Source organism: Cryptomeria japonica, chromosome 1, assembly GCF_030272615.1.
Source record: "Cryptomeria japonica chromosome 1, Sugi_1.0, whole genome shotgun sequence".
NCBI lineage: Eukaryota > Viridiplantae > Streptophyta > Pinopsida > Cupressales > Cupressaceae > Cryptomeria > Cryptomeria japonica.
This window is the reverse complement of record NC_081405.1, coordinates 233,708,995-233,723,252: the sequence shown is the minus strand read 5'-3', so window position 1 is coordinate 233,723,252 and position 14,258 is coordinate 233,708,995. Positions and strand designations below refer to the sequence as shown.

The window sequence follows — 14,258 nt, the reverse complement described above, 5'->3', positions numbered from 1 at the left end:
AATCAGCTTATTAGCTGATTGTCCCTTTCTTGATAATTTAATTAAAATAATTTTTAAATCGAAATTGTAATAAAAATTCTAATATCCATATATTCCAATTATTAAGACAAAACCAAAAACAAACATGTTTGTAAGACATACACTATACACGCATAAGGAAGGCAAAAAATAATCAGAGTAACGTGCGAAGATGGAAAGAACATGGCTACCTACGACCATGCGCCACTGTTACATGGCGTCTATATGAATACAAATTGATGATGAAGAAGAAACATTGTGGCAGTTCTGTTTTTTCTGAAGAGATTCGTTCAATGACACAGACATTAAATTGACAAGTTGTCATTTATAAAACCATTTATTTGTTCAATGAAACAACTTAATCCGTTTCTAATATAAAAGTTCTGCATTTTTACTTTTATGGTATGGTGGTCTCAGAGAATCATACTCACACAGCTGTTTGAGCAACTCTGGATTATTCGTTTTAAGTGCAGACTGCAATTTCCATTAAAAATACCTAAATCTAAATCTAGTTGCTCATGGGCAACAACAAGGAACTACAATAACCAAGCAAATTGCTCAGAAAGAAAAACAGAGAAAGGCATCAAATGAAGGCGGTCCACAACATGAACAATGTCTGAAAAGAAGCTGAAGACCAAATTCCTTAATTGCCTTTTCTGCACACCCGAGCATTTGCCCAAACGCGGCCTGGTTTGCACAGGTAGCCTTTGTCAGGTGCACAGTGGATATCCTTTCTACATTTGCACAGCTTCTCCAGTGCACATCCCTTCTTCAAAATCTCTACTTTTTTACCCCCAAGTCCTAACAAGGCATCTGTCCAGTCATTGGAGAATAAGCCCTGTGGGTCAAGCCTCTTTTTAACCTCCAAGAATTTGGGCAAATTCACCATCTTGTTTGCCAATCCCTCGAACAGGTGACCGCCTGATTTCCCCCAGTGCAGATTCCCTCCATATTTCTCAATCAGCAATTGCTCAATCTCCTGGTAGATGTCCATGTTAGACTTTGGAACATAGGCCTCCCTGGACCTGTAATAAGCAACCTCAAATGTCACCATGTCTTCTGGAGGGCCCAGATAAGCTTCAGATTTCTTAATTGTACGCATAATGATGCCAGAACCTTCGACGGCACAAAGGGCGTTGGGATTGAGATCTCTGATCTTTTTTATGTCTTTGATGGCGTCTGGAGCCCGAGAGAGAGGAACCCTAATTTCGAGATCGAATGACAGCCTGGAGTTTACTCGCCGATCCCACGCACAGATTGACTGGTTTTTGTCTGTAATTTTGGAGGTCGTACAGGACGACTGATTGTCTTGCTTCTGGTGGTAATCTTGGCATCCACCCGAGACTTGCATCAGGTGATTAAATCCCACAACTGGGTACCCCGTGAAATTTACTCCGTCGTTCAGAAACCCGCCGCCTCCTGCCACTCTACTGGTCATGGATTTTCCTGTCTCGTTGCAAAGACTCACATCATCATGATTGGCTTCGTATGCATCGTCTGCATGCAATTCCAATAAACATTCATTGCAAGCAAGTACAAGAAATTGTACAGGAACAGTTAATTTTATATATTACTTTGTTACCGAGAAACTGTTTTAAAAAAATGAGAAATAATCCAATGCATACTGCAAATCTTCCTGATGGTTTAGTCCAGCAGAACCACAGATTTCGAATAAATTGATCATTTGTGAAAGTACTTACATTTCGCAGAGCTTTTTTCTACTTTGGCGACCGTGGTGGGCAGGTAAGAGACCTTGTTGACGCCATTGCCTGGTGTATCCACAGACACTCTGTCGATTTTCCCCAAAAAGGCCTTCGCATGGGCGACATACCAGTATATATTTGCGAATTCGGTGCCTCTCAGGAATCTCTCGAGCCGATCCTCTAAACCAGCGTCGTCTTCCAAACTCAAAGACACAGATCGCTTGAACATGGGCTCCAGAGCAAACGTAATCTGCGAAATGGCACCCAGAGTACCCAATGAAAATCTGGCGGCTTTCAAATCTTCATCCCCTTCTGTCAACTGAATAACTTTAGCATACCCTTCGGAAGCAGGCGCAGGAACTACGAGTCTCAGCCCAACGACATATTCATTAATGGCAGAGCCTTTTCCGACGAGCCCACTACCATGGGCTCCTGTGCTGATCGATCCGGCGGCTGAGACGCCGTCCCAGGAAGTCGAGGTCGGGAAGGCGAGGCCTTCTTTGGCGGCTGCGTCCAACAGATCTCGGAAAATAACACCTGGATCGACTGTAATAGTTTTAGCGGTCTTGTCGAGCTGTAATTTAGATGCAAAATCTCTTGTGCTGATGATGAGCCCGCCATCGCCCACACAGGCTAGCCTTGTGTGACTGTGAGCCCATCCGCTGATAACATTAATCTTCTGCTTGTTTTTCACGCCGTCGGCAACTGCAGCCACCAGTTGGGCTTCGCTCGTGGGAAATGCAGATTTGGCGGCGGTGCATGGAGAGTGGTCTTCCCACAATCCCTGGTTGTTGTACAGAATGCATCCCGAGCCGTTGCATTCAACTGTGGGAGGTGGAATGCTGCAGGCTAGAACTTGGATTTTTATCACTTGGAAAGAAAATATAACGAGGCTCAGAAAGCTTGTTTTCATAACAGGCGACATCTTGCCCCCATTCTACAATGAAGTTTCACAGATGGTTGCAGTTTATGTTTATATATAAGCGAGGGAAGTTTTATTGGCGAATTATGTGAGAGAAATGTTTAAATTAAGTATGTGGCGGAAGAAATATAGAAGGGAATTTATTAGGGAATTATGTGAGGGAAAAGTTTAAATTAAGTTATGTGGAGAAAGCAATTTAGAAATATAAAAAATAATATAAGTAGAAAGGATTTAATAAATGAGTATGTCTTTTTATTTATTTAAACTTTTACATATTTTTGTAATGCATTTGAATTTAATAATGGACACAAATAATTCGTTTTTACAAATTATTTCAAAAAATGAATCAATCACATCACACTCATGAGACAATTGATAATACATGTCTTATGCATACTTTTTGTTCTAACTATGAGTGTGATAATTGATAATACATGTTCTATGCATACTTTTTGTTCTAACTATTTTTGGGACTGTTTTTGAACAACTCAATGAAAATCTAGTTGATGTGGCTACATCATTGATATCTAGAATCTCAAACAATAGCTTTCATATTTTAGCTCACATACCAAGGTTATGCTAAAATTTTGCGAAAAAAATCAATGTATCATTCAAAAGCTTGAGATGTGTAATATTAAGGTGAACAACTTTGGATCCTTTCCCCTACATGAGCAAGCTCAATCCCCCTATGAACATAGCCAAAGACTTCATATAAGGACAAAATTCAGATGAAAAATTAAGATCCTCATTGCTTAATGTGTCATTAGATCAATCTACGTTACTTTGAGATGAACAAGTAAAAGATCTCAAGAAAAAAAAGAGAAAGAGAGAATATTTTTTCTAGCATCAAACATAATATAGATGAAATAACAATGTATCGTAAAATTCTCTATATAACAACATTCAAATTAATTATCTAAACAAATTTTAAAAAACGTTTATATCTATCTACAATTAAACACAAAATTATAAAAAAATTCTAACAACAAAACAATTTTAAAAATTAAAAAGTAACAATAATTCAAACTAAAACTTAAATGCACATATCTTTTTTAGACAATATATCACTTCTTTAATCAATTCTTTTATTCTTTTAATTCCCTACTATTAATATCTCGTAGACCTTATCAAAATCCGCTAAATAATTTCCCTCGTATATCCGGTTTATTTGACGCGTAGAAAGCGGGTAGAAAAGTCCGCGAGCGAGGGAGTGAATACGCGGTAGAGAAATATGGAGGCAAGGAAAATGAAACCGAACATGTTATCCCCACAATTAAAGCGACCGGTCATATGATGGGTGGATGAACAAGACCCACATTCTCCTTTCAAACATTTATCAAATCTTATCCCCAACGCAACTTGTGATATTCCATCATCCCGGATCGTTACGACAGCTCATAAGTCACTAAATTTGGGTATTAGACTCCACAAAATCGTTAAAATTTTTAAAAAATGCTTAAGTAATATATTGAAAATGATAGTGAACGAAGTTCACAAATATATGCACAAGTGTACTTTGTTTGTTATTAAAATTTGTTTTTGTTTGTTATTTCTTCTTCTTGATTTAGGTAGATCAGAGAATATTATTTACAAAGATTCTGGAAGTTTGTAAGTGGTTTGTTTCTTGTTACATTTTCAAAGTAGATTTTTTTAAAAAGAATTATAGATTGATTCATATGTAAATTTATATTGGTTCTATTTTGTTCACTAAAAGTGATCAAGGTACTACCATATCTATAGTTATAGAAATTTATGAAGAAAACATTAAGATATATGTATGTTTAAAAATATTATTATATCATATATATATATATTTAGTTTGCTTTTATATTATATTATCTTGATTTTATTATTATATTATTATCTTATTGTATATTATATTATTATGTCATTATTATAAAAGTATGATAACTTAACATTTTATTTTTTTATTTTGCGAACATAAACTATCAATCTTGATTGTTGTAAGTGATAAATCTGTCTTAACATAATAGTATTTTTTTTCAAATTATTAGAAATAGCTCATGCCTTAAAAAAAAAGACATAATTGATTAAATAATTAGATTGATAATAATTTTGTAATGTTTAATATTAGAAAATAATTTGTAAGTAGAAATGGGTATGTAGTCAAGAAAATGGATTACACTAAACAATTTTCCTTGAGTAGTCTATAGTTTGAAGGCACATAAATTAGTTGGTCAATGGCTAAGAAAACTTAGAATAACCTTCCAAAATAAGTCATACTTGATACAAAATTATGTTTTATTTGGAATTAAATGGATTAAATTGCATCTTGTATTGATTAAAGATGTTATTTAAGGATCATGCTCATAAGCTTATTATAAAAAGTTGTGCATTTAGCAAAGGTAAATCACCTTTGAACTATGATGAAAGAGAATTTTTTCCCTTCTAAAAGAACATTCTTTAACACAAGTTTGTAATAATTGAATATATTTAGAGTACTCCAAGAGATTGCGAGTTGTGACAAGAAAAATGTGTAGTTCCTCTATTAATTATCCCTCTTTATATAATATCATGAAATTTTTACAATTATTAGATGACATTTGTATTGGAAAATGTTTAGTATTTTTTAATCTACATCTACTACAAAGGGATTGTCATTCTTATAGAAAGAGACTCACAAATTTTCACTTAAAGGGGAAGAATGTATTTATCAAGTGGACCTAAATATTGAATAAGTTTGGCGTGATCAAATGGTGCATAATGATGGACCTAAGCACAATTGAATAGTACAACACATGCTATGGTGTAAAATGAGGCAAACGAGAATAATTAAAATGGCTTAGTATGGTTAGGGCTAGCCAATACCAAATTTTTAGGGCCTTACTAATCTCCATGAATGATTTATATGGTTCATCCTAGGTAATAGTTTTTGTCTTATTGAGTGTCCTAGAAATGGGTTTAGTCTTCTCTAGAAAGTCAGGAACAAAACTGCTAATAGGTCATATGATTTAGCCCAACAAAAATAAAAATACTAGTACTTCATCATTCATGGAGGTAGAGTATAAGGGAACTATTGACATACTATTGAGTGTCTTTAGCTTTAGGGAGCACTCATTGAGTTTGGTATTCTATTCAAGAAGCTCAAAATCATCTATGGTGATAACCAGAGCACCATGCACATATGTAGAAATCTGATCTAACACTAGTAGACCAAACAGAAAAAGATCTACAACCATTATATTCAAGAGAATATTCATGGTTAGATCATCAACATAATTTTTTGCGAGTCTAGAGAATGTTCCTAACATTTTCACCAAACCTTTTTATTAAGAGCAATTTCAATTTTGTTGGTGATTCCAAATGGTTCCTAAAATTATCTAAAGTAAAGCCACGTCTAATGATCAAGAACATGACCTCGGAGATTGGTCAAAAAACAAAGACCTATATTACTTATTCACTTTAGGCTCTACAAACCTAGGCGAGTATGTCATTTAGCAATAGCATCAAATAATATATAAATTTAAGTGGATATTGAGTTACAAAATTTATTCTCATATAGTTCGACAATGATTTTTAAAATAGAACATAGAAATTAGCTAAATTCCTTGTATATTCTTAGAAATCATTTCTTGAGATTTGTCATTTTAAGAGTTTCCATAGACTTTGGATGCATTTTTAAATCTATCAATTTTGATGTCTATCCTTAGCTATAGATTTAAATAGTCAATTAAACTTTCCCTCACAAGAATTTAGACATATTTCTATGGATAGTTTGCATTATTTCCTTGCAACAATATATCCTTTTAAAGGACAATTGACAAAATACTCGCTACACTAAATGTAGACACAAACTCAATAACCCTTTATTATTTTATTCATAAGATAAAATTGTATTGCAACTTGGGGATAGTTACAACGAAGCATGGTATTCATATAATCCAAATAATAATGCCCAAAGACTTTCAAAGACAACAAAGGGTTAGAATGAAAAAAAATAAAATCAGGTTTAAACAAAGCTTGAAGTTGACAACCCCACTTGACCATAGTCTCCAACTATGTGAAAATACCACAAACCAACCCATGTGTGAACTTAAAGGAGTCTGCATGGTTCTTAATCCCACCCTTGCAAAATTTCCCCTTCTAATCTAGGAGCAAGGATCTAGACATAATTTTGGAGGGTTTTTCTTCCTTTTTGAGCAGGAATTCAAGAAACAAAGTCATCCTCATGAGTAGGTGAAAAAGTCTACCCATCAAGAGCACGTCCATCATTAGTATAATAAAAGCCACAGTTTCAAACAAATTAGGTTTGACCATTTGGTGAGAAATATAATTGATCACAGGACTTGGAACTGTAGTATTAGGAGCCACCTACTCTCTAAGAATACTTGAAGGCTCCATATTAGAATCGTTAGCTATCTTTGGGCAAGGAGAAACAACTTGACAAAGGACAAGCTTTGCATCCTTAGAACTATCCCTCACACATCTTGAAGAAATAACATCTAAAACGTGAATAATTAAATAGTGTGAAAAAACATCCCTTCAACAAAACGACAAAAAAATAAACTTACATTTTAGATGGAGATAGATTAACGCTAAATAAAAAATAACAAAACATCTATGATAATAAAAAGAAAGACTTTTAAAATAAAAAAGTTGAACTTGGTATGATTCTCAATCTAAAAAATAACATTCATAATAAATCTTGAAAATATCCAAATCAATAGGACTTAAACTAACCAATGAATCTCAAAGAAAGTACAACAAACGTTCTAAAAGTTAAAAGAAACATTCGAAGACCCCCACTTTTAAACTAAAAAAAATAATGGAGAAAAAATACAAAGAAGATAGGAAATAGAGAAAGCACAAATAAAAAATTAAAAGGGCTGACCACCTTGATAGCTTCGGACAAAGGCCCTAGGAACGAACAATGAAAAGAAGACGGACGGACAACTATTGCATATCTTGTATACCACTTTGCACTTTTGTTTCTTTTTTTTTAAAAACATATTCGTGCAATGACACGCAATAAATTGACAAGTTATCGTTTATAAAATCATTTGTTTAATAAAATAACTTAATCTGTTTACAATTTCTTTATATTAGTACTTGTTGTGTATTAAATTATTCTTTTCTTTTTTGGGTATTCATTTTTTTGTTCAATTAACTAGTATATCTATATTTTAAAAAATCTATGTAAAATTCACCGCGAGATATCAAATTTCAAAATATTTAAAGATAGATTTAGAGATAGATTTTTCATATGAAAGATTTATTTAATCAAATGGTGATTGATTTTGTATTGAATTCTTTTGATTTTTTGATTGATTGAGAGTGTTCTCATTCATTTTTTCTCTTCTTTTTTCAAAATATTTCTTTCAAGATCAAGTTAAAATTATATTTATCAAAATTTTTGTTATGAAAAAATGAATCTCTTTATATTGAAAAGTATGATTGTTTAGGTTAATGATCTTTAATATCTTGGTTGTCAAAAGAATAATTACATTGATAGTAGTCGAGTTTTGTGAAAAATGGTACTATAATTGCCTTCTTTTCTTTACACCTTTTGTTTACTTTACCAATCTGCTTACATATTTTAATGAGAACCATTTTAGCATTTATAAAGTGAGAGCTTGTAAGGAATGCCTTCAAAACCTCCAATATGAATATATGTAAACTTAGGAAATTGTAGAAAATAGCTCCCATATTTCTTAATTAGAGTAATTACTTGAATTGAGATGCAAGTCCTATATCACCATTCAACTCTTTAACTATCAACAGAGCGAATTCATCATTTAATCTTCAAAAAAATTGTTAATCTCTTACAAAATTAATTGAGGATAATAGTGATATATATATATTTTTTTCAATAAAATTTTACAGTACATTTTCATTATATTTATGCTTAGGATACTTCTTATTCCTACACATTATCAATCTTTCTTACATCATTTAAACATGGTTATTATGAGAGAATATTGTGCAAATCATTAATGCAACATGTGTCCTCTCACCTACATTTGATAGTTGAGTCTCACAACTTCTTTTTGCTTTACTAGGCATCTCTTGTAACCATTTGCCTTTCTTTGTGTAAGTAGGTGTAACCATGCATTCTATATTTGTGAAGTAGGTAAAATTCTCAATTTTTGCTATATATACACATCCCTCTCCTTTCATGAATGTTAGTTATATGGAGTAATGTGTGCATTGTCTAAATTTTTTTATAATTTTGTCTTGTGGATTCTTTTTCTATGATACTCCCCATGTTATTTTGTTTTGTCGACTAAAGTGTGTGTGATTGAAGATTGCCAATCTAAATCTTAGTTTAGTTTTTCATTTCTCATAGTCTCAATACAAATACCCTTTGGATTTGAAGACTAGATTAGTCAAATTTTCAAAATGTAACTTTTTAAAATTCTTAGATTTAACAAAAAGAATAATCGTATAATTTTTTTTTTAATAGATCAAATAAAAGTGAAAGATAAAAATCTTTTTCTATTGTTTAAGATTATTAAAAAAAGTTCCTAACTATTTAGAGATTGAAATAAGAGTTGAATATCTAGAATTATTACATTTAGCTATGACTATGTGACACTATTGCATAGCTTGTACAACAATACAAATGGATGTGGAAGAAATTGTTGCAATTTTTTTTTAATAGATTGTTACAATGAAACAAACAAAAGTCAAAAGATACTTGATTTAATGACAGTCAATATTGTAATTAAGTATCTAGATAATGCTAAATTCAAATCTTCTTCAATAAACAAACAAACATAAAACTAATGATTTATAATTTTATAAAACCATTTAATTGTTTGATAAAATAACTCAATCCGTTACTTATATCAAAGTTTGACCTTTTAATTTTCAAGGTATGGTGGTCATTGAGAGTCGTCGTAAACCAGCTGTTTGGATAACACTGCATTATTGATTTTTTAAGAGCAGATAGCTTTTCCAATAACATACTTAATGCTTTGAAAAATCTAGATCTAGTTATTTATGGGCAACAAAAACGAACTTCTATACCCAAGCAATTGCTCGGAAAGATAGACAGCGAAAGCCATTAAATAAAAGCGGCCCACACAGCATGGACACTGTGTGAAAGGGAGGTGAAGAACAAATTTCTCAGTTGCTTTTCCTGCAAACCCGAGCATTTTTCCAAATTTGGCCTGGTTTGCACAGGTAACCTTTGTCAGGCGCACAATGGATGTCCTCTCTGCATTTGCAGAGCTTCTCCAATGCGCATCCCTTCTTCAAAATCTCTACTTTTTTACCCCTTAGTCCTAACAAGGCATCTGTCCAGTCATTGGAGAACAAGCCCTGTGGGTCAAGTTTCTTCTTTACCATCAAGAATTTGGGCAAATTCACAGTTCTCTTTGCCAATCCATCGAACAAATGACCACCCGATTTGCCCCAGTGCAGATTCCCTCCGTATTTCTCAATCAGCAATTGCTCAATCTCCTGGTAGATGTCCATGTTAAACTTCGGAACATAAGCCTTCCTGTACCGGTAATAAATGACCTCAAATGTCACCATGTCTTCTGGAGGGCCGAGAAAAGCTTCAGATTTCTTAATTGTACGCATAACGATGCCCGAACCTTCAAGGGCACAGAGGGCGTTGGGATTGAGATCTCTGATCTTTTTCACGTCTATGATGGCCTCTCGAGCCCGAGAGAGAGGAACCCTAATTTCGAGGTCAAATGTTTGCCTGGACTTCACTCGCCGATCCCACGAACAGATTAACTGGTTTTGGTCTGTAATTTTGGAGATCGTGCAGGACGACTGGTTGTCGCGCTTCTGATGGTAATCTTGGCACCCACCCGCCGCCTGCATCAGGTGATTAAATCCCACAACTGGGTACCCCGTGAAATTTTCTCCGTCGTTGAGAAATCCGCCGCTGGTCGCCACTCTGTTGTTCATGGATTTTCCAGTGTCGTTGCAAAGAGTCACTAGATCCTCGTTGGCTTCGTAGGCATCGTCTGCATGCAATGCCAATAAACATTAATTATAAACAAGTACAAAAAATTGTGCACAAACAGTTAATTTTATACGATACGTCGTTACCCACAAACAGTTAATAATCCAATGCATACTGCAAATCTTCCTGATGATTAAGCCCAGCAGAACCACAGAATTCTAATAGATTGATCATATATGAAAGTACTTACATTTGGCGGCGCTTTGTTCCACTTTGGCGACCGTGTTGGGCTGGTAAGAGGACTTGTTGATGCCATTGCCTGGCGTATTCACAGAAACTCTGTCGATTTTCCCCAGAAAGGCCTTGGCATGACCAACATACCAGTATATATTTGCAAATTCGGTGCCTCTCAGGAAGCTCTCAAGCCGATCCTCCAAACCAGCGTCATCTTCCAAACTCAAAGACACAGATCGCTTGAACATGGGCTCCAGAGCAAAGGTAATCTGCGAAATTGCACCCAGAGTACCCAATGAAAATCTGGCGGCTTTCAAATCTTCATCCCCTTCTGTCAACTGAATAACTCTAGCATACCCTTCGGAAGCAGACGCAGGGACGACGAGTCTCATTCCGACGACATATTCATTAATGGCGGAGCCTTTTCCGACGAGCCCACTACCGTGGGCTCCAGTGCTGATCGATCCGGCGGCCGAGACGCCATCCCAGGAGGTCGAGGTCGGGAAAGCAAGGTCGGCCTTGGCGGCTTCGTCCAACAGATCTCGGAAAATAACGCCCGGATCGACTGTAATAGTTTGCGCGCTCTTGTCGACACTTAATTTAGATGCAAAATCTCTTGTGCTGATAATGAGCCCTCCTTCACCCACACAGGCAAGCCTTGTGTGGCTGTGGGCCAACCCGCTGATAACATTGATCTTCTGCTTGTTTTTCACGCCCTCGGCGACTGCAGCCACCAGTTGGGCTTCGCTCGTGGGAAATAGGGATTTGGCGGCTTTGCATGGAGAGTGGTCTTCCCACAAGCCCTGGTTGTTGTACAGACTGCATCCCGAGCCGTTGCATTCAACCGTGGGAGGTGGAATGCTGCAGGCCAGAACTTGGATTTTTATCACTTGGTAAGAAAATGTAACGAGGCACAGAAAGCATGCTTTGACAAGAGGCGACATCGTGACCCCCTATGCTACAAGGAAGTTTCACATACGTCTGGTAGTATTTGTGTGTATATATACAAGTCTGGGAGTTCAATCGACTAGATAGGGACCCGCGACATATAAGGAGATTACGCGGTTGACTCATACGCGGTATTTCTTCCGAGGTCTCTCTTTTTTTTGCCCATTTTTTAAGAGATTAAAAACTGGCTGGGCACGAGGTAACCGTGTAATTAATTAATATTCTTTAAATTATATTATTGTTATTATATATAATAATTACTATGATGATAAAATATTAAATATATTATCATTAATATTAAATAGAAAAAATTTTAATTTATCGTTATAATATAAGATATTATTTAAATTATCAAGAGATATATTATATTTTAAACAATTATTTTATTTAAATTATCATTAAATATTTGATTGAATAATAATTTCAATAATATATCACATTTTAATGATAATTATTAAATATATAATATATTAATCATTTAAATGATAATAATAAAAATTAAATAATATATAATAATTTAAATATTTAATATATTTATATTTAATAATACTGATAATTATTATATTAATTAGTATACCTATCTTTAGAGAAATATAGGTAAAGTGCGCCGAAAGATATCATATTTGTTTATTATTCCACTTAAAAAATAATTATATTATTATATTATAATTAATATAAATTTATTATTATATTATGATTTTTTATTTTTTTAAAAAATAATGCCTGGTAAACTTTTTAATGTGACCGATGATGCTAGCATGACACGCCCTCCGACTCCACGTGAAATGCTTTTGACCCAAAGCTATGAACCGGTGAAGGCACAACCGGGGGACCTCATCCCCACAAAGCACAACGACCCAACAAAGACACAAGGCCTGTGAGCACAATGGTCCAGCAGGGGCTTGAACCTTGGTGGTCGCTTCACCAATGGAGTGTTTTAACCGCGACACTATATGTTCGAAGACATTATTATATTATGATATTGTAATCAATATTATATTATTATTAAGATATTACTATATTTTTATATATTTTTTTATTTCTATTAAACTTTAAAAAATCTATTAAGTCTAATTATTATTATTATATTACCATATCTTTATATTATTATTATAATATTATTTTGACAAAGTTAACTATTAGTATGGTGGAGATAAATATAATTGATTAATAGTTAAACTCAGAGTGAGTGGTAGTTGAGAGGAGAAAATAAATAATTTTTTTTTTTTTGGTTTTTCATGTATTTATTTTAATTTAGGTTATTTAAAGTTAATTGTAATTATGACGGGTGTCATACAATATGATGGGTGTCAATTTTACTGTAGGGGGTTTTTAATCTCCCATATCTATCAATCCATTATGTGAGAATTAATACGTCTTTCAGCGTAAGAATTAATATAGTATAAATAATATTAAGTAATATTTTATGTTAGTTTAAACTTTTTATCTTATCGCCTCATGTAGAATTTTGTTCTTCACAAAATAATATTGTTTGTCAAAAAAGTTTGACAAACAATGTGATATGAAAGTAAAATGTATTTATTAGCAACAAAAATTATCAGAAACATAAATGGAAATTGGAAGAGGGGTCCTCATTGAATAAAACACACTAGTCATTGCTTATTGTGTGTTATTTAAGCCCAATTTTAAAAACTAGTGTATCTATTGTTAAGAGCTCTATAGTGGATTTGTAAATAGGGCATATATGCATGTCTTAATTAAAAGTGTTCTATTATATTGAAAATACCAGTTTTAATAAAAAAGAGATAGTTTTAGTTTTATTTATAGAATAATATATTTTAAAGTATTTTTAGTTTAGAAATTTTTATCAATAATTATGTGTGAGAGGTTTAAATTAAGTATGTAGACAAAATAATTTGGAAGAGAAAAATAATACGGAAGAAAACGATCAAATATATGAGTGCATTTATTGTGATGCAATATAAAGTATCTATTTTCACAAGTTAGAAGAATAATTAATCATATGGTGACACATAAGATAATTAATAATACATGTCTTGACATACAAGTTTTGATCTAACTTTTATGAGTTGTTTTCAGCCATTTCAATTGATGTAGCTGGCTTCTCAAACAATAACTTTAAACTTTTAGCTCCCATACAAAAATATATTAAAGCAAGTGTAAAAATTCAAATTATAGTTTAAAGCTTGTGTAAAAAAGATCATTTATTCTATATGATTGAGCTTATCTCTCTTACACATGACCAACAAATCCATGTGAAATCAAAATCAAATGATAATATCCACCACCAATTGAAAACTAAATCACACTAACTTAAGTGCGACACACAATAAATAAAAGATCCAAAAGAAATATGAAAAAAACGAAAAATCTACATAATATCACATTTAAACTAAAACAAAACATTACTAAAATTCCTATCGACCACTAAATAAATATCCTGGTATGGTCTGTTGAATTGACGCGCACATGGGTAGCAAAGTAAGATATACCAATGAAAATGAAGGTAATGAAAGTCTTCGCCCACAATTAAGGCGGAAGTATGTAGTAAGACCACTCGTTTTATAAT

The 14,258-nt window shown here is 33.5% G+C and overlaps 2 protein-coding genes across 2 annotated transcripts; both read right to left on the bottom strand.

Annotated features, from left to right (window-relative positions):
- Window positions 1-304: 304 nt before the first annotated feature.
- On the bottom strand, window positions 305-2,695 carry LOC131042266 (L-gulonolactone oxidase 2). The gene is made up of 2 exons (XM_057975607.2): window positions 1,719-2,695; window positions 305-1,515 (listed from the first exon to the last, which is right to left on the bottom strand). Exons 1-2 carry the CDS (start codon window positions 2,644-2,646, stop codon window positions 662-664), a joined length of 1,782 nt encoding a protein of 593 aa, XP_057831590.2. The 5' UTR covers window positions 2,647-2,695; the 3' UTR covers window positions 305-661.
- Window positions 2,696-9,369: 6,674 nt separating this feature from the next.
- Window positions 9,370-11,738, bottom strand: LOC131042257 (probable L-gulonolactone oxidase 6). Its single transcript, XM_057975596.2, has 2 exons — window positions 10,776-11,738; window positions 9,370-10,586 (listed from the first exon to the last, which is right to left on the bottom strand). The coding sequence occupies exons 1-2, from the start codon at window positions 11,701-11,703 to the stop codon at window positions 9,733-9,735; spliced, it is 1,782 nt and encodes a 593-aa protein (XP_057831579.2). The 5' UTR covers window positions 11,704-11,738; the 3' UTR covers window positions 9,370-9,732.
- Between the last annotated feature and the right edge of the window lie 2,520 nt (window positions 11,739-14,258).

Coding starts and splice junctions, on each gene's coding strand:
- LOC131042257 (XM_057975596.2), bottom strand. CDS start 11,703: ATGTCGCCTCTTGTCAAAGCATGCTTTCTGTGCCTCGTTACATTTTCT. Junction 10,587..10,775: donor GGAACAAAGCGCCGCCAAAT/GTAAGTACTTTC, acceptor CATTGCATGCAG/ACGATGCCTACGAAGCCAAC.
- LOC131042266 (XM_057975607.2), bottom strand. CDS start 2,646: ATGTCGCCTGTTATGAAAACAAGCTTTCTGAGCCTCGTTATATTTTCT. Junction 1,516..1,718: donor AGAAAAAAGCTCTGCGAAAT/GTAAGTACTTTC, acceptor AATTGCATGCAG/ACGATGCATACGAAGCCAAT.